This window comes from Carex rostrata, chromosome 13 (assembly GCF_964058835.1).
Source record: "Carex rostrata chromosome 13, lpCarRost1.2, whole genome shotgun sequence".
Taxonomy (NCBI): Eukaryota; Viridiplantae; Streptophyta; class Magnoliopsida; order Poales; family Cyperaceae; genus Carex; species Carex rostrata.
Window position 1 is genome coordinate 2,208,295 of NC_135930.1, and position 22,684 is coordinate 2,230,978.

The 22,684-nt window shown below is 32.9% G+C and overlaps 1 protein-coding gene and 1 long non-coding RNA gene across 3 annotated transcripts; one reads left to right on the top strand and one right to left on the bottom strand.

The window, feature by feature from the left end:
- The first annotated feature begins 2,458 nt into the window (after window positions 1-2,458).
- LOC144564740 (sequence-specific DNA binding transcription factor ATNDX) lies at window positions 2,459-12,681 on the top strand. Of its 2 annotated transcripts, XM_078314342.1 has the most exons (18): window positions 2,459-2,839; window positions 3,756-3,914; window positions 4,334-4,417; window positions 4,574-4,699; window positions 5,502-5,726; window positions 6,320-6,451; window positions 6,559-6,654; window positions 6,892-7,065; window positions 7,458-7,746; window positions 9,177-9,269; window positions 9,521-9,590; window positions 9,855-9,918; window positions 10,046-10,141; window positions 10,796-11,065; window positions 11,540-11,574; window positions 11,771-11,891; window positions 11,984-12,354; window positions 12,623-12,681. In XM_078314342.1, the coding sequence occupies exons 1-17, from the start codon at window positions 2,717-2,719 to the stop codon at window positions 11,993-11,995; spliced, it is 2,169 nt and encodes a 722-aa protein (XP_078170468.1). In that variant the 5' UTR covers window positions 2,459-2,716; the 3' UTR covers window positions 11,996-12,354; window positions 12,623-12,681. The 2 variants fall into 2 exon arrangements, with proteins under 2 accessions (XP_078170468.1, XP_078170467.1); XM_078314341.1 differs by having other exon boundaries at window positions 11,771-12,354.
- Window positions 12,682-17,625: 4,944 nt separating this feature from the next.
- Window positions 17,626-21,149, bottom strand: LOC144564870 (uncharacterized). The gene is made up of 3 exons (XR_013514767.1): window positions 20,187-21,149; window positions 18,411-19,944; window positions 17,626-17,773 (listed from the first exon to the last, which is right to left on the bottom strand). It is a non-coding gene; the product is annotated as an uncharacterized LOC144564870 (long non-coding RNA).
- Between the last annotated feature and the right edge of the window lie 1,535 nt (window positions 21,150-22,684).

The window sequence follows — 22,684 nt, forward strand, 5'->3', positions numbered from 1 at the left end:
CCAATAGTGGCTTAACAAAACAGTAAAATCAGCCGCCACCGTTGGATCAACAATTTTCAAAGTGGCTTAATAAATAGTAAAAAAATTCAGAAAAATGTAAAATTTGATCTCCAAGCACATATTAATATGGAGAATAAGATGAAATGTTCGGATTAACGTTTTGAATTTTAAAATTTCAAATTTGGACCGTATGCATATCAGGCCATATGCATACGAATGCACACTAGTCACTCTCTCTCTCTCTCTTTATATATATATAGCAGATCAATCCTTCAACGTTTGAGAAAAAAAATAAGAAGTTGAGAATCCGCCCAACCAAACCCATGTTAATTCCTCCCTTCCCCTCCTTGTGGCTGCCTAACTCTGACTGGAGTGAATAATTGGGTTAAATCTCTATTTTGTGTCACATATTTTAGTGAGGCCTATGAGCACAGACGGGCAGCTTTGGACTAAAACAACTTGTAACAATGATGTTGGTGTATTTGAAATTGAGTTATTTTTTTGGTAATTCACGTTGTCGATTTTGATGAACATAAAAAGCTGTTTTCTCTGTTTTTTTTTAAATTTTTTTTGATAGTTTCTATCGGTACACATCTGTATTACATCTTTACATCAAAAAAACTCAGCAAATTAAAATTAAAAAACTGGAAAACAGAAAGGAGAGAAATAAATGTAAAAAAAGATTAAAAAAAACATGAAGAGGTGTTTTCTCTCGGTAGGGTTTGAACCGGTACTTTTACAGGTAATTTAGTTGCGATGAATATCAGATTTCTTTGTTTGAGTAGTCTCTTGAAAATAATAGTGAAAAAGGATAAAGAGTTTATAATTGATTTTCTTCAATATCTCATTACAATATAAACATAAAGTATATGTCTTACAATTAAGACTATTTTATTTTTGAAAACTTTCACAGGGGCTACGAAGTCATGAAGGCCTTAAAATCAAGACTCGACCGCTATTTGTTACATGTAGTTTGTCTAAGTATCAAATGCATATTTCATGCTACAACCACATTTATCATTCATTTATCATTTTTTTGGTACTTAATTTGACTTAATTCAACATGACTCGCAAATTAAAAACTGCTGAGAGGAAAAACTTTATGCCAAGTGTTATTAAATGATACTCTTTATCAATTAATCACTAGGGTCAATATGATTTCAAATTTTAAATTAGCAATAAACAACCAAAGATCACAAAATCCTCTATCGAAGACTTCTATTGTTATATTGACCATTAAACTTTTGATGGGAGATTCATGAGACAATGATATGACATGACATTAGATTAGTATTTGCATGATAAAACCATTTATTCTTCCATCGATACACAAAAAGCATTCAACCCATTGCTTCAAATATGAAACATAAATAAATGAAACTGGAATATCTTTTGTTCTTGTAAATTTACCGAGACTTATACTGAAAATTGTAAAAATAATAAAATAACAAAACATATAACGAATTAATTATTTCTTATTGCACAAAGCCCAAAAAGTCCAGCCCATCTGGCCCAAATTGACTCATCCTTGAAGGGGTCCGATAGCTGTACAGAACGTTAGATTTGCATCAAAATTGGTGTGAAAGTTTAGATTCACGAGCAGTTCACAATTTTTTAATATGACACGAATCTTGATGCAGATAAACGGACCCGATCGTAGATGGATACATCCCGCTGAACCGGATGTTGGACTCGCTCGATCTTTTTCTTTTTTATTCTCTCGCTATTGTTTCGCGTAAAGATTTTAACAGAGCAGTTTGGGCTTAATGCATAGCACAAAACATATACAACGCTGTTTTGATTCTATAGTAAGTGCGCTGCACGAAGTCAAAACTTCTCTGTTGAACTATTTACCTACTCTCTTTCCTGAATTCGCTTCCTCTGAGATATCTCAATTATTACTTGTTTCTATGAAAAATCTCAATCGTTCCAATACGTTCTACACGTATCTCCAAGCAAAATTATACTGGCCCCGTGCTATTCTCGAATAGACATCGTACACGTCGGTCATGCAAAAGTTGAGATATCTCAGAGGATTTGCACTTTTTCTCTCTCTTGGTACACTTTTATAGAGCCATTTTAACTTCCTGCAGCACACACCTTATACAATGCTGTGTTAATTCTATAGTCATTGCGCTGCACGAAGCCAGAACTACTCTGTTAAACTATTTACCCCTTCTTTCCTCGGACCATTCGCTTGGTTTAGATTCACGAGCAGTACACTTTTTTAATTTTAACACGAATCTTGATGAAGATAAACGGACCTGATCGTACATGGATACATCCCGCTGAACCGGGTGTTGGACTCGCTCGATCGCTTTCCTTTTTTATTTTCACGCTCCTTTCCAGGTGAAATATAACAGAGTAGTTTTAGCTTTATGCAGCGCACAAACTATATACAACGATGTTATGATTCTATATTCAGTGCGTTGCATGAAGCCAAAACTACTCTGTTAAAGGTTTTTTTCCTCGGACCATTCGCCTGGTTTGGTTTCGAGTGAGAGCGACTGAGAGATCTCAAAAACACTGCGCTGCTCCAATTTCAAGAAAGAAAGAAAATGGGGTAAAGGCGAAAGAAAAGGGAAGAAAAAGAGCATGCGATAAATCTTCTATAAATCGGTGCTGTTTCTCATCGATCTACCTCATCAAATTCGAATCTAGAGCACGAATCGCGGTACTAAAATCAAAGGATTTAAGCAAAGTTTTGAAGGATTCAATGGATATTGTCTCTGCAGTTGAAGAATTCAATGGGTATAATTCAAAGGATTTGAGCAAAGTTTTGAAGGATTCAGAGAATTCTACCTTGAATTGGAAAGCTAAAGATGGAAGCGTAAATCAGGTACTTATTTACTGGTACTGACCAAAAAATTGGTTTTCAATTGTGTTAATTTATAACCAAACTAAAGATAAGAGAAGAATTTGTGCTGTGTTAATTTATATCCAAATACATTTGTTAGGTGTTTTTGGAGAAAAACCCAATACTTCAATATAGAGATTAGACCTAAATTATCTACAGGAAGCAACCAGCACTAATGCTGAACTGCTTGTTTAGCGTGATATTAGTAGTAAATTGTCAGATATCTTGATTTTGCCCCTGAGTTTACTATTTTTTACTGAGACCCAATAAAATCAGGCAAGCTCAATGCAAAATGTGTTAATTTATAACCAAACAAAAGATAAGAGAAAAATTTGTGCTTTGTTGACTATAGCAATTGTTTAAGTCTCAATCAAATCTGAATTACACAACAAAGCAGAAAATGGCTTTATCTGAGTAAATTTTTTTAGGGTTTATGGAGAAAAACCCGATATTTTAATATAGAGATTAGACCTAAATTATCTACAGGAAGCATTTAGTGCTTAGTATTTTTGAGGTATTACTAACACCAAACTGCTTGTTTAGCGTGATATTAGTAATAAATCGCCATATATATTGATTTTTCCCCTGAGTTTACTATTTTTTCTGAGACCCAATAAAATCAGGCAAGTTCAATGCAATACCTATTAACTTGTTTCGGACATATTCAGTTGTTAATGAGAGATTGGAGTAATATTGGGATTTGTTCTTGCGTTAATAATTGGTCGCTCTTTGATAATAACCCAATAAATGGTGATGTTAGTTGAAAAATGGGATTGTTGGGTGTTATTTGCACGTGCATTTAAATATTCGGTGCAATTTTCACCAAACGTTTTTTTTTTCTTTTCTATTGCTAGCCTTGAAACACCTTTTTTTTCAATTTTATTTTTGTTTCTTCTAGATTGATATAGAGAAACTTGCTGCTGCTCTTCCCTTAAACCTCACAGCTGTTCTACTTTCGCCTAATGATGGAGACAGAGATTTTGCTTATGTGCTTCGTGGGGTCCGCCTTTTAAATACACTGTCTGATGTGGCTATTCGACATGCTAGACTTGAGCAGGTCTTTTAAATTTAATGGATAGTTTATATTTATGCTTAGAGTAGCTGAATTTATCTGTTATATAGAGAACTGTCTGCATTTCGTCTCCTTTCCCGGAACTAATATATCTCTGTTTCACTATTTGGGGGTAATTTAGGGATTTTGTTTTGAAAAATTCCATAGAGGGCCTGAGAGAAGGAGGAATAGTTGATCCTCTCAATCAGGTTCTAAAAGTAATTATAGATTTGCAAGAATATATCAGAAAATTTTTAGGCTTTCGCAGTTGCACTTTAGAGCATACAACATATTAAGCAGGCACATGTTATGAATTGTCTGGTGTGAGGTGAATAATTGTTTGTGTTGTTGTATGTCCCTTGAAATGTTCATTATTTTGAAGACTTATCTTATATATTTTTTATTTGATTTTTTTTTTTTTAAAGATTTTGCTTGATGATGTCAAAGTATTGGAGCAAGTCATGGATTTGGTATTTTTCACCATGATTGTTCTTTCGCACAGATACCAGGTTTGTCTCATTTGATACCGACAACTAGTAATCTCTTTCTGTAAATAATTTGAAGTCACAAAAAGTAAAGGTCCAAAAAATGTATAAATTCACAATAGTCTAGTGATTTCATTCTTTTTTTTACTTTCTATAATTATTTTTTACCTCATTTATCAGGGTGGCAATCTTGATTCTGCTCCTATTATTCGCACCACTCTAGGTGCTTGTGTGCTTCATCTATTGAGCAGTTCTCTCACCTCTCAATGGAATGAACTAGCTGTTGTTCTTCTTGCACATCCAAAGGTGTGATCTTATTTTGACTCTTTCTGTTTGTTTCTTTTTCTTTGCTTGATTTATGTTTAATCCAAGAGTAAAGGGTTAGCAAACGGTAATTTGGTTCAATGAAGATTTTTAATTTTTTTAATTTAAGTATTATTGTAGTTTTTTCTCAAAATTAGGTGATTTAAACGCTCATTTGGGTGATATGACTTACTTCCACAATGATTGTTATATTGATGTTGAATTGTGGCTTAACTTCACAATTCATTGCCAAGCGGCGAGTTCATGCATAATTGGAAAATTGAGTTGGGTTCTATTGGGGTGACTAGAAAACAAAGTTCTTGGTTCAGGCTTAGCTGTGAGATATAGTTCCTAATTTATTTGAACTGAAATTGAACAGAGTGCTTTCCGAGTTGAATGTGGTTAGGGGTGTTGAAATGATCAGTTCGGTTAAAACCGAATCAAAATAGTCAAACAAAATTTATTTTGGTTTTAGAAAATCTAAATGAACCAACCGAATTAAACTTGTAAACTGAATCCAAGAAAACCGAAGTAAATTTCGGTTTGTTTGTTTGAACCGAAATAAGAGAGATTAAACTGAACAAAATATTAAAATACTGAATTTATTAAAAAATTCAACCGAACTGAACCATTTAAACCAAAAAACTGAACCATAAAATTTGTTGGTTCGGTTGAAAACCAAATAAACTGGATCCAATGAACACCCCTAAATGTGGTCAATTGCACTATAAAAGGTGCAGTTAGGTAAACTGTGCACTTTGATTTATATATTTATTTCTTCTTTCTTTGTTATCTCTAATGTCAGGTAGAGAGATTTGTGGAATCAGCCTTTGGCAGCCTTCATGAAAATACTAGGCTTTTTCGTCAGAAGCTGACAGAGTTATCTAGTGAAATTGTTGCTGATCAATCAAAATTACCAGATGCCATGAAAGTGTCTCACTTTCTAAGCCAACAGTGCGAAGCCTCCTTGCAATTTCTTCTCTCTCTATGCCAACAAAAGCTGTTTCGGGACCGAGTATTAAAAAACAAGGTACTTATTAATAATTTTATTTACTTTTCAATGATGAGTGAGGCCATGGTACTATGCATATCATATTGGTCCGTACTATGGACTGATATCTTTATTTTTGAAATCCAAATAGTCGATCTGAACTGTTCAACATGATCTCCATTTGAAAATCTACTTGTAGATCAAATTTTACATTTTTTAGAATTTTTTTACTAATTTTTAAAATAGGTAGAAAATCATTCGATCTATAGATTCTAGATAATTCAAAAGTAGTGATGTTCTACCTATCTTAAAATATTGTAAAAATATTATAAAAAATGTAAAATTTAGCCTGCAAGCACATTTTCATATGGAAAACATGTTGAACGGTTTAGATCAACTATTTGAACTTTGAAAACGAAAATATTGATTCATAGTACAGACCAATCCGCGCTACGCATAGTACCATAGCCTCACTCTTCAATGAATACAACATGAAGGCAGTATATTTGCCTAAAACAGCAATTAAACCCACAAATGCCGAAAAAAAAATGGTGAAGTTAGAAACCGAAAAGGTTCTCATAAAATGGTATGTACAATAACATTGGGAAATTATGACATGTTTAATTATGCAGGAACTGTGTAAAAATGGGGGAATTTTATCACTTGCTCGTACCATATTAAGGCTAAGGGTCCCAGAATGCTTCCAACACTCTTCTGAAATCATTGCTTCTGTCTCTCGATTCAAGGCCAAAATTCTTGCACTTGTGAGTACTAACACCTCCACTTCATAAAGTAAAAGAAACAAATGGACAAAAAGAAAAAGACAAAAAAGAGTATACCAAAGCTTAATTTAGCGTCTTCTATTGTACAGTTGTTACTGCTATGTGAGGCTGAGACAATATCATACCTTGATGAGGTCGCTGGATCTCCAAAGAGTATGCAATTGGGCCAGTCTGTTGCTTTAGAGGTTGGATCTCTTTTATTATTTTTTTTTTTATAAAAGTGTACCTATATCCACCAATTTCATATAGAAACCATCTAACAATGTTTTTTAGTGGTACCAAATGACTTTGGATCTCTTTTATGTATTTACTTACCTCTTCATTTGCTTGTGTAAACCTTGTTTTGTGTTATGCTGGAACTCGATGAAAATGCAATCCCAAAGAAACTTGCTGAAATTTTATGAAATATGTTTTCTGTTCAGTTTCTTAATATGTTGAAGACAGCCTTCAGGAGAGAAGAATCAAAACATGCTAATGCATATAAGAAGAATACAAATATGAATATTCCTAGGGGATTTCTGCTTATTAATTCACTTCGTCTGGTTGATATCTTCTCCGATGACTCAAACTTTAGGTTTTCTTTCATGACCACCACTGTAAGTATCTTGTTGCAATTTTTTTTTTAACATACTAAATGTATCTTTTCAGCACTTACTCTAACACAAACTAAACTTTTATTATAGAAGAAAAATATGCTTAGCAAATTGCAATATAGCAGAATCATTGTCAAGTTTCCTCTACAGATTACCAAAATGTCCTCCATAATTGCTTTCACTTTGTTTCTCAAGTTTATCCTAATGTAGCTCTCTACATATGCTAAAACCAAATTATTTGGGCATGTTTAGTAATTCATGAGAGGATGTGTAGGTGATATTTGTCATATCATAGAGCATCATTTTGCTTTTAGGGCTATTCATTTTATATTGATGTTTTGCAAGGAAAAAATGAGATAACTAGAAAGTAAAGAGGAAGTATAATCTTTTAATAGGTTCCATTTATGAGCGAAATACTAGCAACACCTCATGAAGACTTTGTCTCGAGTTGGTGCTCTGTCAATCTACCAACTATAGAAGAAGAGGCTAATCTGGAGTATGACGTGTTCAATGCAGTTAGTTTTGCTGCAACTGCAATGGCAGGTGGTGCAATTAGTGAAGCCAATTTTGCGTGCCAGCTCAGCCTTAGTAGCATGCATGCTGTCACTTATGCGCAGTTGAGAACCTCATGCATTGTCAAAATCATAGCCAATTTGCACATCTTTGTCCCCAATATATGTGAAGGTCAACTCTTAAACCCGTTCCTTTATTTTTCTGAATGAGTGAGGCTATGGTATTATGCATAGCGTATATTGGCCCGCGCTATGGACTCATATGAACATGTAGACTCAAGCCAAATTTTATATTCTTTTAGAATTTTTTTACTATTTTTTTAGATAGGTAGAAAATTATTTGATCTGAAAATTCTGGACCATCCGAAAACAGTAAGTTTCTACCTTTTTATTAAATAGTAATAAAATTCTATAAAATGTAAACTTTAGTCTACAAGTATATGGAAATCATGATGAATGGTTTGGATCAACTGTTAGGACTTTTAAAATGAAAATATAGATCCATAGTACTGACCAATCCGCGCTATGCATAGTACCATAGCCTCACTCTTTGAATTCCACTGGACAAGTTTTTTTATTTTGTCGAACGAGGAATTAAAGAAATAAATTATCAAGAAATTCTTTGTCCCTAGTTTGTCAAATTTTATTAGTAGGATATAGAAAAAGAAATTTGAAGGATCTTGTTGAAAGACGACACCCAAATTTGAACTGGAGATAAAGGGTTTGCAGTCCCTTGCCTTACTGCTTGGCCATCCTGCCAAATCTAATCCAAAATCGATAAAAATAATTCAGTTTTTTTTTAATCATATTTATTTTGCTTATATCTTTCCGAAAAGGAGGGGAGGATTTCTGGTTTTTATTGTATTCATTCAATTGAAATCATTTTCTTTGATGAATTCTATTTCAGAACTTTTCTTCAACCTGTAATGTTTTGACCATCCAACCAATACGTGCATGATGCATTTATCCTTGTGCTCATGCTTGTTTTAGCTATCCTTTATTTTTTCTTTGAGTGAGGCTATGGTTATATGTATATTACGGATCAGCCCGTGCTATGGATCCATATTTCTTTTTCAAACAGTCGCTCTAAATCTTTAAACATGATCTCCATATGATAATATACTTAGAGAGCTAATTTTACATTTTTTATAAATTTTTTTACTATTTTTTAGATAGGTAGAAAATCACTGCTTTTGGATGGTCCAGAATTTTTAAATCAAGTGATTTTCTACATATCTTAAAAAATAGTAATAAATTTCGAAAAAAATGTAAAATTTTGTTTGCAGGGACATTTTCATATGACGATCATGTTGAACAGTTTAGATGGAATGTTTAAACTTTAAAAACGAAGATATGACTCCATAGCGTGGGCCGCTATGTCATATGCATATTACCATAGCCTCACTCTTTTTCTTTCTTTTCTTTTGTACGTTTGCATACATATACATTTCCATCCATGCATAGTGGTATGGGACCAAGCCAACAGCAACCGGCCTGCAATAAAACTGAAAATATATAAATAACTGATTGCTGCCCCTCTGGTATTTCTGAGTAATTTTGTGGGTACTAATCTAACCCAAACTTTGTATGTGGTATTGGCAGAGCATGAGAGAGATTTGTTTGTTCGTGAGTTTCACAATCACCTAGTTCAAGAGAGACCTATGTCTTCAGCAGCTGAAGTTTGCAAAAACTTGAGTAATTTTTAATTTTTGCACTATTGTTTTGAATTTTGTACTTCTTTTGTTGTTTACTACCTTCAAGGATCTTCACCTATCATATCTTGTAAGTGTTATGAAAGGAAACAAAAACAAAATTGAATAAAAATGCTGGAAATTTTTCTGATTGGTCTGCTAGCAGTATTATATCAGTATCTGTCCTGACTTGCATGCTGTTAAAATGACTCATAAATGATAGTTTTTTAAAGTAATATGTTGTACTTACTGTAGGTTCTCTGGCTGAGTATGTAAAAACACTGATTCCAAGCTTAATAAATCAGGACGATGTGCAGCTTTTAAGGTAACCAAATCATTTCGTTGAAGTTTTGTAGTAGAAGTGTAAAGTGGGTGGGGCCAGGAACTGAGTGATACATTCATGATTTCAAGGAGCCTAAATATATGAACTCAAAAGTGCCAAATGAGAGCAAAATATATTGGTACTGTTTGGTCAGATTCCATACAATATACAATAGTGATATGTGCAGTAGGTAAAACTTGAGAGTTGAGATAAAAATTGATTGACTTGTACGATCTATAATTTTCATTTCTTGAAGCTCTTTTGCAGAGTGTTTACTGACACTCTAAGAGGTTATTGCAACTTGCAAGGTGGAGAAAGCACTACTGAACAGGTATGTTTTTTCCAAGATTTATTATGATTATTTTTTCACCAGTATGGTCACTTACAAAATTTCTGGAATTTGACCTAACTGGTATAATACCGATATTTGACGCAATTATCTGTTTTGAATTGTTAAGGCGGGGTCAGGTGAACTTGCAAAGGTACCGAAAGCTGAAAACATGTACCACACTGAGCAGTCTTTAATGAATTTGGCTGCTGCTTTCAACTCAAAGGTACTTGTCCATAAATAATTTGTATTTTTCCAATTCCTTCATTAATGAATGCATGTCTTACAATGGAAAGACAAGAAAGAGAACCTGTTTGTATAAAATATTTTTGAGTAGAACTCGTGTTTATTAGATAAAAATTTATAAAATGTTTTTGAGTTTACAATTTTCTTCTTCTATAATTAAGGATGAAAATCCTAATGAAGTCTTTTATTTGTGTTATCTGATAGAGATTGAGAGGAAATACAATTTCGTTTAGTTTGGGTAGAACTCATGTTGCTTTCATTTTTGGTCTTGGAACCTGTTATGCTGTAATCTTAGAATTAAAATAGTGTTCTTGTATATTTACTTATATTCAGTATGTCGAAGGTATTAGTAATGTTGAATTGACTTTCACTTTAGATCAACTAAACCATAGGTTTTATGAATTATAGGGCAAGGTACCATGCAGCCTAACCATTTCATGTTTTAACCAGAATTCTATATCCTCATAAAATTTATATTTCCCTGCCAAGTAGAATACAGCTCTGTCTAAATTGTAGATCACTTAAAAATATTGCCTTTATTTTTTAGAATTTCACCCTTTGAAAGAAGTAACATTTTCTTTGTTTTGCTGGATGTTAACTCTTATCTTTTTTCTTTTGTAAATATTGTTCAAAGGGTATGGATATTGACCCGAAACCCGAACCAGAGAAACTTGATATCGACAAAGCCACTGTTACCAGGGAAAATACCAAAGAAAGTGATCCAAACGAGGACGAGAGAATAGAAGCCTCAAACCCAAATTCACAAGACCAAAGGAAGAAGAGAAAGAGAAATATCATGAATGATGTGCAGATAAAACTTATAGAGAGGGCTCTTTTGGATGAACCCGAAATGCAAAGGAATGCTGCTGCTCTTCAGACCTGGGCAGATACTCTCAGTAACAAGGTAATACATGTCTTTCTAAATGTTGCTTATTACAGAGTACTGTTTTCTTTTTTTGGGAGAATTTCATATATATCCCTCAAAAACCTTGAAATGACATATTTCCCCTCTAAAATCATAATATCACATTTACCCTTCTAACTTTCAAAAAATCACACATTTACCCAATATATATGGGGTACTTCAAAAATTTAAAATAAGTGTTAATAGAAAAGTCAATAAATTTGGTAAATTTGTGAGTTTTTGAAATTTATAAGAGTAAATTTGACCTTAAGAGAGATGATTGAAAGAAAAATATGTACTTTTTGAAGGGCTTATACCAAAGGCGAAATTGTTTCAATTTGACTATGCCAAATATTTTGGGTTTATTTTGTACTCCATGGTTGTTAACACAGGTATTTACCTTTAAGAGGAGTATTATAGGTAATGTGTCGATTTTTCTGACTAATACAAAATTGTTAATAATACTTTTTTCAGGGCTCAGAAATTACGCCATCCCAGCTGAAAAATTGGTAAGATAATATTTTTATCCTTTCATTTGGCACTTTTGGCTTAGATGGATTTTACATTGCCTTGCTTTCCTATGACATAGTTCAAATTACTTCTTATCTCAGATAGCAAATATTTGAAAATGCCTAAAGAAGTATAGAAAAACAACTGTACTAAATTCTGAAATATATATATAAATATATATATTTTATTGCACAGGCTGAACAACAGAAAAGCCCGGCTTGCACGTGTGGCCAAAGAAACCCGGCACACATCTGAGGGAGAGAACCCTGATAGCCCTAATGAAGAGCAACCCAACATGCCTTCCAATTCAAAAACGGTAAACCAATCCAAACCCGAACCAAAACCATTTATCTCAAAGCTTGACCAGTTGGTTTATGAACCGGGCATGATTGTTTCAATTTTGGATAGAGATCGCAATGAGGTTGGTACGGGAAAGGTGTTTCAAGTGGAGGGAAGGTGGCAAGGGAAGAGCTTAGCGGATGCGGGTTTGTGCGTGGTGGATGTAATCAATTTGAAAGTAGAGAGTTCAAAGGAGGTTTTAAACCCCTCTGAGGTTACCGGTCGGACTTTTGAGGAGGCAGTGACACAAAATGGCGGTATTATGAGGGTTGCTTGGGATACCGAGAAATTAGTGCCATTGTTGAATTTTATTGAGGTTTAGGGTTTTGGTTTGGCTGCTGTTGCAGTGAATATGACGATTAGGTTTTTAGTTTTTTATTTCCAACTGCAAGTAGGGTTTAGTTAAAGGAGGGACTAATTCATGGTTGTTAGTCTTAGAGGTAGTGTTCGGCAACCATGGCTAAGGAGTCTTAAGCTCACTGAACGGGTGTTCCTTTATTAAGCTTAATGTCACCTCCTTAGGGCTCCTTTTGCCCACCTTTCTTAAGCTTGCCCAAGTTTTTAAGCCATGGAATCACATCGCTTAAGTATTTTGTCAAGTTTAAAGCTTTGTCTTAAGAAAGTTGCTTTTTAACTTTATTGCCGAACGGGTGCTCCTTAGTGCAGCTTAAAATTTAAGATTCATATGGTTGTTGAACACTACTAGAGAGATTGCTGATTGAGTTCTCTTTCTGTTTTACTTATAAATTTTAGTTTTTAACTTCTTGTAGTTTGGTTTATTACTTGGTAAATTTTAGTTCCTGTGTAAATAATATTTTTTCTTAGGGGAGGGTTTCTAATGTTTTCATTTTTGGACCTATTGGAAGAACTCATTTTTCTTTTATTTTCATTCCAGTAATGGTAAAATGGGTTGGAGTTTGGACATTTTGGTTTGAGGGGTTTGATTTGTTTGTCTTGCATGAAAGTCTAGTGATAGTACTAGGGGTGCAAACGGATCGGATATGGATTGGATAGTGGTAAAATCATATCCGTATTCGTTTTTATTTTTCAGATACGGATACGGATCGGATATTAGATGGATACGGATATTGATCGGATATTAACCGGATACATACGGATATCTGCTTTTTATAATAGTAAATAACATAAATTTTTTCATAATAATATTAAACTATATAGTATATATCTACTATTCGGATATGAATAATTGAAATTTAAAACCGTATTCGTATCCACATGGATATTTGGATATCGGATATCCGTATCAAATTTTCGGATGCGGATTCAGATACGGTCGGATAATATCTGTTCCGTTTGCATCCCTAGATAGTACTAAATTATATTAGCGTTGATTGCAACCGACTCTGAGATAGGGGTGTAAAGCGTAAACGGTTGGATATGGATTGGATATTGATGAAACTGTATCTTTATGTGTTTAATTATTTGGATATTGATATATCTGATTATTCGGATACATATATGAATACGAATAGTTTTAAATATGGATATAGATCGGATATTAAACGGAAACGAATATGGATTGGATGGATACAAATATGCATATGAATATAATGTGGATAATTAAAAATAAATTACTAATGTACATTCTAAAAAATAGTATCTAATTTTTTTTTTCATTCATAAATTGTATCTAATATTTTTCTTAATAAGTTTGTTGGTTATAAAATATGTACCATATTACTAAAATATTACTAAAACAATAGTTACTAATCATATTATAGATTTATATTGTTCATTAGAATATACAAATCAAGATTGACAATATTATTTTCTAAGCATATAGAATAAAAAACTAAAAGCACCTTGAACCAATTGTATCAATGATCATATGACTTTAACTTCTTTTGAAACAACTGCATTTTCCCGCATTTTGGTTTTATTTCTACTCTCTCAACAAGATCATTTATCCATACCATGCAACTAAACATATAAATAATAAATCATTGATATAACAAAAAAGTTTTAAGTAATAAATAATTGGTATATATATGCACTTTAATAAATTAATTTAAAAACATAGAATCTTTGTTGTGGAGTATGATGTAAATAGTCGAATACAAATAGTTATCAAACCATATTCCTATCCGTTAGAATTTTTCTGATATAGATACAAATATGGATAGCATAGAATACAAATATAGATCAAATAATTTAATTAATTTTCTGAATTTGATTCAGGACAAAATCGGATAATATCCGATCCTTTTACACCCCTGCTCCAAGATATTGCATTCTTAGATTAAAAACATTATTATATTTCAACTATCTGAGGAATTTTTTTTGTAAACCATAAATAATTAAATGAATTTTACGGAACCAATATGATGACTTTTTTTTTTTTTTAAAAACCATAAGGACCGTGGGAACCGTTCGGTCTCACAATTGCCTTTTCCCCAGACCGTGAGAACCGTTCGGTCTCAAATTTTTTTTTTTTTATAAAACATAAATTTTTTAAATTATTATTTTTTTTTATTAAAATATTAGAAATGTTGAATATATTTCTTTAAAAATAGATGAAATACAATATAATTTGATTTATGAGAAAGACTGCAACAAATAACCCGGATCAATATTTTTCAGGTCGGGTTTTTCGCGGCTGTAAGAAAAATTAATATATTTCTTTATGTGTTATTGGAAAAAAATAAAAATGCTTAGATTCTGAGTTATTGATCCCGGTTCAAAAGTCACTTCTAGGTAATCCAGAAAATATTGTTATCCTTCTAGGACATTTAATTTATAAAAAAATGTATCTATTTTGAGAATTCATTTTGAATAACAATCATTAAATAACTTAAAGTTTTTGTTTTTTTTTCAAAAATAGATACAACTTTTCATAAATTAAATGTACTAGAAGGATCACAATATTTTCTGGATTATCTATAAGTTACTTTTGAACCGGGATCAATAACTCAAAATCTAAGCATTTTTATTTTTTTTCAATAACACATAAAGAAATATATTAATTTTTCTTACAGCTGCGAAAAATCCGACCTGAAAAATATTGATCCGGGTTATTTGTTGCAGTCTTTCTAATAAATCAAATTATATTGTATTTCATCTATTTTCAAAGAAATATATTCAATATTTCTAATATTTTAATACAAAAAATAAAAAAAATTAAAAAATTCCTGCTTTATAAAAAATAAATAAAATAAAATTTGAGACCGAACGGTTCTCACAGTTTGGGGAAAAGACAATTGTGAGACCGAACGGTTCCCACGATTCTTATGATTTTTTTTTTAAAAAAAAGCCATCATATTGGTTCCGTAAAATTCATTTAATTATTTATGATTTATAAAAAAAATTCCTATCTGAGGGCCCGCTCATTTAGTAATACGACATCATTTTGATAATTTCTTATCAATAAAATTAATAAAATAAGATGTACAAAAATAAAAAATGTTTAATTTGCAATATTTTTGGAAATATCAGGATCAACAGTCCTGATTTAAAGTTTTTGGATCGGAATTTATTAGTCCTGATCCAAAGTTTTAATATTTTATTATTCATTTCGAACAACTTGGATAGGAAAAAAAATATTAAAATTATAGATCGGGACTAATGATTCCGATTAAATACTTTGAATCAGAATATACTTTTTAAAAACGTTGCAAATCAAACACTTTTTTTTATTTCTATACATATTATTTTTATTAATTTCTATAAATAAAAAAAAACACCATCATTTCCATTATAAGTATGCACAAATATATAAACATATATGGAGCTGAACTGCAAGTGGGCCTTTTTTTTTTTTTTTTTTTTCTGGACCATGTGACGGACTTGCCAAGAGGATACTCATAGATTTGATTCTTGTATCCTTTGATCGATGAAACAGGTCGTAAATCGATCTGATTAAAAATCTAGTAATCAGAGAAGTTGTCTTGCGGGACCCGCCTTCATTTATTAGGAAAGCACCACATAGATGAGAGTGTGAGAGTGGGGAAAAATGGGTGATTGAGGTAGGATTAGGAAGTAGGGTATTTGATCGAAGACGTCGTATTAGACAAGTGTTTGGCGGAGGTCGGTGGTGGTACCCCGGAAGGCCTTCCCAACATACTCAAAGGGATAGGTAACATGCTCCATGAAATCGATGTTTCAATTATATATAGTGCTTGTGATTATATTCATGGATTGTGGTTCTTTATTTGTGCATTGTCAGATTTAACAGTGTTCCGAATTGGATTAGTATCTTTAATTAGTCTATTGAAACACTACCAAAGTCAGTCTGCTTTGTTGGTTAATTTTCGCCCCAATTTTTAATTTGTTCCCTAAGTTTGAACAAAATTTACTCCAGGAATGGAGTTTGCCCATTTTTTTTTTCTCATTTATGAACTTAATTTATTTGCATTACAATGAGGCACCGGCTAATTAATATCTGCAGTAGCGAGGTGCTAGAATGTCAATTTACTTATTGAAAAATGCTTGGGCACAAATTGTGCATGCAGGATTTGTCGGGAAATTTTACAAAATACTCTCCTTTTATTCAATTTATCAAACAAATTAAAATACCCCTCCTCTAAAATAATTAACAAAATGTCTCTGTGAGTTCCAATTTCCCATTTCTCCCCCTCTCCCCCTTTCTCCTTTCTCCTTCTTAAGTATAATCTGCCAACATTTTGGAGGACAAAAAAAAAAAATGATTATTTAATTATTTTTTTTCAATAATTACAGTGCCATCCGATATATATATATATATATATATTTTTATTATTTTCCTGTGCAAATCAACTTGTCTAAAAACTCATTAATGCCTAGTAGCTTATTACTTTCCTAACCTTTACAATATTCTTTTGCGAAATTTTGCATATTTCTATGCTTAATAACATGAATTGTTTAATCTAAGTTGGTGTTGCTATTTATTTTTACTAGCTGATAGCTATTATCAGTTCTCTCAAAAAAAAAAAAAAATTATTGAAGCTGGACTTGGACGTAAATTGAACTCAAACAATGCGTTAACTCCTTTTGTATCTTAGTTTTATCTTAACGATCTGCTTTGTTTAATTATTATGAATTTCTGAAATGCATAGATTAAGGAGTCTATTGTCTGGAGTGTAATTAAATTCACTTGGGATGGATCGTATGGAGATTTGAGGTAAGTTTCTTGCCTTACAGTATAAAAGTATTAAAATTTACCACTAAATAACATAAAAAATAGTAAGCAAGATATGGTGCATTAAATATATTTTTTAATTTCATAATTTGAGAACATGTCATTAAACCGTAACAATTGTCTTACTGTACATTAAAAATTACAAGTTATAATTAGAGAATAGTTTGTTAGTCTATGAAAGAATTGTCTAATAAAGAAACGGGATACATTCCTAACATATTCTAATAATTTTGATCATTTTCATTAAATATATTTTATATTATATATTTTGACTAATATATTGCTGCTAATGCACTAACAATTCGATCAATTACCTCAACAATTCGACCAATGAACTAATGACCCGAGCTTATGTCGGATCAAGCGGTCCAGTTATGATAACACTGAAAATTCCAGCTACACTCCTGGTCAGCCTTTGCCAGGCTTTCAAAAAAGAAAATTCCAGCTACAACCATCACACACGCAAGGCGCTAAAATGTCATCAACTGTTTTCCTTTTTAACCAACATTTTTTTTTTTACATTCAGCAACTGAAAGGTACATAAAAGTAGTAATTAAGCCTCATATATATACATTCTTCTAAACTAAATGTCGTCGACTTCATCGTGTTCATCGTGTCATCCATGATCCATGTACCAGGTGGACCCCTTTTAGTGAGTGTGAGGATGTCAGTGGGCCTCGAATGTGCACAGCACTGCTATTGGTTGAGATCTCATGCGGCTTCAGCTTAAAAAAAAAAAAAAAAAGATTTATGCGCATTCTGTCACACATCAATTATGAGCATGTTGCTGAAAAAAAAAATTAATGTGATGTCAACCATATGCAACACTTTTGATATGGCGTACCGGTTGATCAAAATTATAAAACCCATATTGTATTATTTCGTTAAGAATTCATTTGTAGACTTCTTTATTTTTTTTATAAGCTTCTTGATATAAATTTAAATGTAATTGTTTAATTTTATTATTGCCAATATACTTTTTTTTTACTGTAATAATTCATCAAAGAAGAACGACAGGTAACAATTAATGATGTGCAGCTTTCAATTGTCATAGTAAAAATATAAGCAATAAACTAACACCAAAAGGAGTAAATGATGCGTTGGTTTGAATTATTTCTCTTTGTCAATTATGACAGATAGTGCTCTTAACTTTCCTGTTTCAAGAGGTCATTTTTATTTATTTTTATTAAAAACCGTATGTATTTTTATTAATGAGGATAAATGGATTACATATATCAATTTTGTATAAGTATATATATCAGTACATAAAAGTATATATAGCAGTCATACCAATACATAAAAATATTACAACGGAATCCTCTTTTATAAAATTAGACAAGAAAAAACTGAAAAATAACTAACCTCCAAAATAACCTTGTCATTTGAACTCTCTTGCCTTTCACATGCTATCAATTCATAGGTTTTCTTAACAGAAAAAAAACCATTTGTAGTTGGAGAAAAAAATAAAACGGTCAGAACCTTCACCTTGTAATGGTGGAAAGACATAGGAGACAATTTGTAAACATTTACTGTAGCCAAACAATTCAATTAATTTCTCCACATTCCAACTCCCACTTTCTTGCTCAGATAATTCGGCCACCACCATTTGCAAATTTTGGTTATTCCTTACCGTTGGCAAGAAATCCACAACACCTTTGAACCACGGCTGCCCATAAACCCTACAAGTTGCACCATCCCCTAGCTTCCATTGCAACAGAGGTAACAACAGATTTTGAACACCCATAGTAATTTTCCAAAAAATTGTACATTTCGTATTTCTTGACCTTTGCCATAGGGTACTTCTTGGTAAATATTTAGCAATCACAATTTTCACCCATTGCGCCTCACTATTTTGTGCGACCTTAAAAGGGCTTTCATAAGTAAAGACTCATTTACCTTTTGTAACTCTCGAATTGCTAATCCACCCATATCCAGCAGCAGTGAGACGTTTCTTTTGAGGATCTTGGTAGGACCAGAACTGAATCAATTGAATTGAGAGACAAAACTCATGACATCAAAATAAATAGGGACCACAAGAGTTGTACTTGTATCCCCTAATCACCTCTCAATGTGTCGCTCTCTTGCAGTTGTGTCTAAAGAATGTTCATATGCATATTTTTTCATTTTACATGATTTTTAAATGTCCAAATTTACTATTCTAACACTTAACTGACTATACTACCCTTTTGAACAGTCTGATATTGGGGCATTGCTACAGCCAATTTTTTACATGAAAATGTTATTTCTTTACATCAATATGCTTGTCAGGTCATGAATTGCAAGTGTTCAGGGCTTGGTCAATTTAGTGTGTTTGTGTAACTCAGTTTTGGTGACAGTGATCAGTATACTATGCAGTCACATTTTACCAGTATGGGATATCAAATGAGATATGTAAGGATTATAAAAATAGTTTTTGAGTTGCAGCTGATCTGGGTCTTGTTCTAACTAAATGTTTCATGTGGTCAAACTAGTACGCTTGGGTTACATATTTGGAATGAAAAAAAAATATGATCAGTGTAAAACAGGAAATGCAACATCAGAATTTGCACCAGCTTGCACCAATTTCCACCAGTATTGCTGCAATTTTGGAAGTAGTACATAGCTTCTTTTTATTTAATTTATGACACCCAAATTGTACATACTTACAAGGATGGACCGTGAACCATAATCCAATTATCAAAACATCAAGATTTGTAATACAAAACTCAGCAAATCTCGTTTTAAGACAATAGTAATTGGTTCAGGCAGGAGCTGATCCAATAACCCATTAGACAGCTGTCTGCTGTAGCAAATCGTGAAATGTTCGCCACATCAGCAACACAAATGGCCAGTGGACTTGTCAGCTTATGACCCTTTATTTCATAACTACGTTTAACAACAATGGACTTCTGCAGAGCTGCAATTTGGGACTTCTAAAAAAAAAACCTTGTGTTATTCAACTGAGGTGATTTGTGATCTTATTTACTAGTACTGGGATGACTAAAATGGGTACCATCTGATCACCATAGGGGCTTAGAGAAGTACTTAATAGAAAAGACCAAAGGTCATATTAGGACTTCCAAAAAAGTTGCCTAATGGCAGTCTCAAGTCCATGAAAAACCAATTAAGTAAATTACGTGATTTTTAACTCCTCTTTACCGGGGAATAACTAACCAGGCATCACAGGCAAATTGATAGAAGGTATCAGTAGGAACCACTAAGACCTTCCCGTCCTTTATTACGTCAATTGCCTCTTTTATTGCATCGATTGCCTCTTCAACATGGTCCTCAGATGATAGGAGAATGAACTCAAGCTATGACCCAACACCCATCTGTAGTTGTTTTGCTCTTTGTGTCATTCTGACAAGCTGGGCCCCACAATAACGCGTCTGATATGAGGAAGATTGAAAGCTCACTGTGAACCACTAAAGGAACAAACTATAAAGAAATATATGCATTACTACTTTATTGTGTTTATACCCCAGTTCGAACTGGTACCAAACTGTACCAGTTGTGTGCATATACTGTGCTGTGAAAAGGTGCTCATCTAACTCTATATTTGAACCAGCAGCTTTTCAGCGGGGAATTGATACAAACACCTGAAGTGCAAAAAATATTTTATAGCAGCCACATGCTGTAGTTTTGTAAGTAGAGTAAATTACATTTGTTCACTCATTCCTTGATTTTTTAATCACGCAAAAGAATAAAAGAAAATAAGGCACGCAATTAATACCAAACCAATTGTTAATAAAATACTTTAATGAATTGAAAAAGGCATGACATGAATTGAAACCATCAAACCATGAAAGGCTTGTTATACTGCCACAAAGACCTTCTGATGCTACATCAATTTTCAAACACCCAGATTTTCCATGTTACAAAATAAAATAAAAATCCAAAACAGTACTATTGAATACTAATTTTTTTTTATCAAATTATTCAGCACATTAATTACAGGTGAAACTAGTTTTGTATTTAATAATATTGTTTTACTAATGTAAGAATTTTTCTATTAATAGTCCAACACAACTACCAAAAATGATAAAATAAACAAATTACATACCTACAGCCGGACAAGGTCTATGAGCTGAGGTGAACGAAACGAAGTAAAACGAAAAAAAACTTAAAAATAAGATCTTAACTAGGACTTGTTGAAATTTAGGGCCATTGAGCTCTGGCTCGAGTTTTCCAGATCTGTCTTGTGAAATTGAGGCCGGTACCAGTTCTGCACAAATTGAATATGCAGTTTTTAGGTGAAAGTATCTTGATGTTATTGGAGTCCAGAGATAGCGTCGATGAATATGCCGAAGGAGGAGAGTAGCAGATTTTTGGGAGATGAGCGGATGAGAAGTATGAGAAGGAGAGGGTGTGACGGTGGGAAGGAGGTAGAGCGGAGGGAGGAGAAGGGAGGCGACGGAAGAGGAATATTCTGGAAGGAGGTGCCGAAGGAGGAGAGTAGCGGTGGGAATGGAGAAGGGGGCGAAGAAAGTCACGAGGAAGACGAAAGGAGTGAGCGGTGGGACCGTAGGATTAGGAAGGCCTTTTTGCATCTTTACCCCCAATGAAAGTTATAATATGACCACACTATCCAAAGTATTTGATCTGGACAGGCTTAGCTACCAGCCCATGCGGTTGCAATAATCTTCTGACGGGCAACTAATTTTAGTTGTTGTAATTGGTATTATTTCGTTGCAATAAATATTTTCTGCCGCAATTATTTTGGTAGCAATATAATTAATGTAATGCAACTAACTAGTCTAGTAGTTGCAATTAATAGGTCATTGCAAATTAAAGATTAAATTTGCAGTAGTAACGTATTTTTGTGAATTTCACTTACATTAATTTTTTAGCAAAAACTGAAACCCTAAATCAGTGGTAAAACTATAAGTTCCTCTTTGTTTCATTTTTAAATGACATTTTTGTCAAATCACATTTTACAATGCAAATGATTAATTGTAATTTCAGATGCCCAACATATTGAATGGTAAATATCACAGTTTTGATCCATATTGTTCTCACCGATGGTTGATTTTGTGTTTAGGTCTGTTACAAGATTTTGTGTTTAGGTCTGCTTTTGTAACAGGGATATTCAATAGAAAGTTGATAATTATACTTCAAACAAAGTACTTGTCCGCGTCCCTCAACCTTCTAGAATGTCGGTGACAAAAATATCAGGTTTTACTTCATACAGCGCAATAACAGTACCAATTTTTATTTATTGTATAGAATTTCGCTGCATGAAGAGAAAAACGCTCTAAATTTGAACCAAGCAAAACAAAAACGAATCCCCGAATTCGTCACCGAGCAAAAATTTACAGCTCTAAATTTGAACCAATCCCCAAGCGCGTCCCCTAGTACGAAATTTACAACTCTAAATTTGTACTAATTCCCGAGGGCGTCCCCCAGCACATATTTTTTTTCATTTGTGCAGAATGTGTCAAGAACAGTACCTGTGAACAAGTAAAGCATGTAAACCAATATGTACTGGCAAGCAAACAACATAAACAAAGCATTAAAAATTCTCTGATTAATATCAATACATGTGAATTGTTTCAGGTTCTAAAACATGTCTAACACCAAGACCAATACTTGTGAACAAGTATCAATAAGAAGTCTGCAATTTTGTACAGAAGTTTGCATCAAGAAAAATGTTATCG

Bases quoted from the DNA above. Each gene is read 5' to 3' on its own strand.
- LOC144564740 (XM_078314341.1), top strand. From the start codon at position 2,717: ATGGATATTGTCTCTGCAGTTGAAGAATTCAATGGGTATAATTCAAAG. The intron at 5,727-6,319 runs GTACTTATTAAT...TTAATTATGCAG, and splicing joins ACCGAGTATTAAAAAACAAG to GAACTGTGTAAAAATGGGGG. The intron at 7,747-9,176 runs GTCAACTCTTAA...TGGTATTGGCAG, and splicing joins TGTCCCCAATATATGTGAAG to AGCATGAGAGAGATTTGTTT.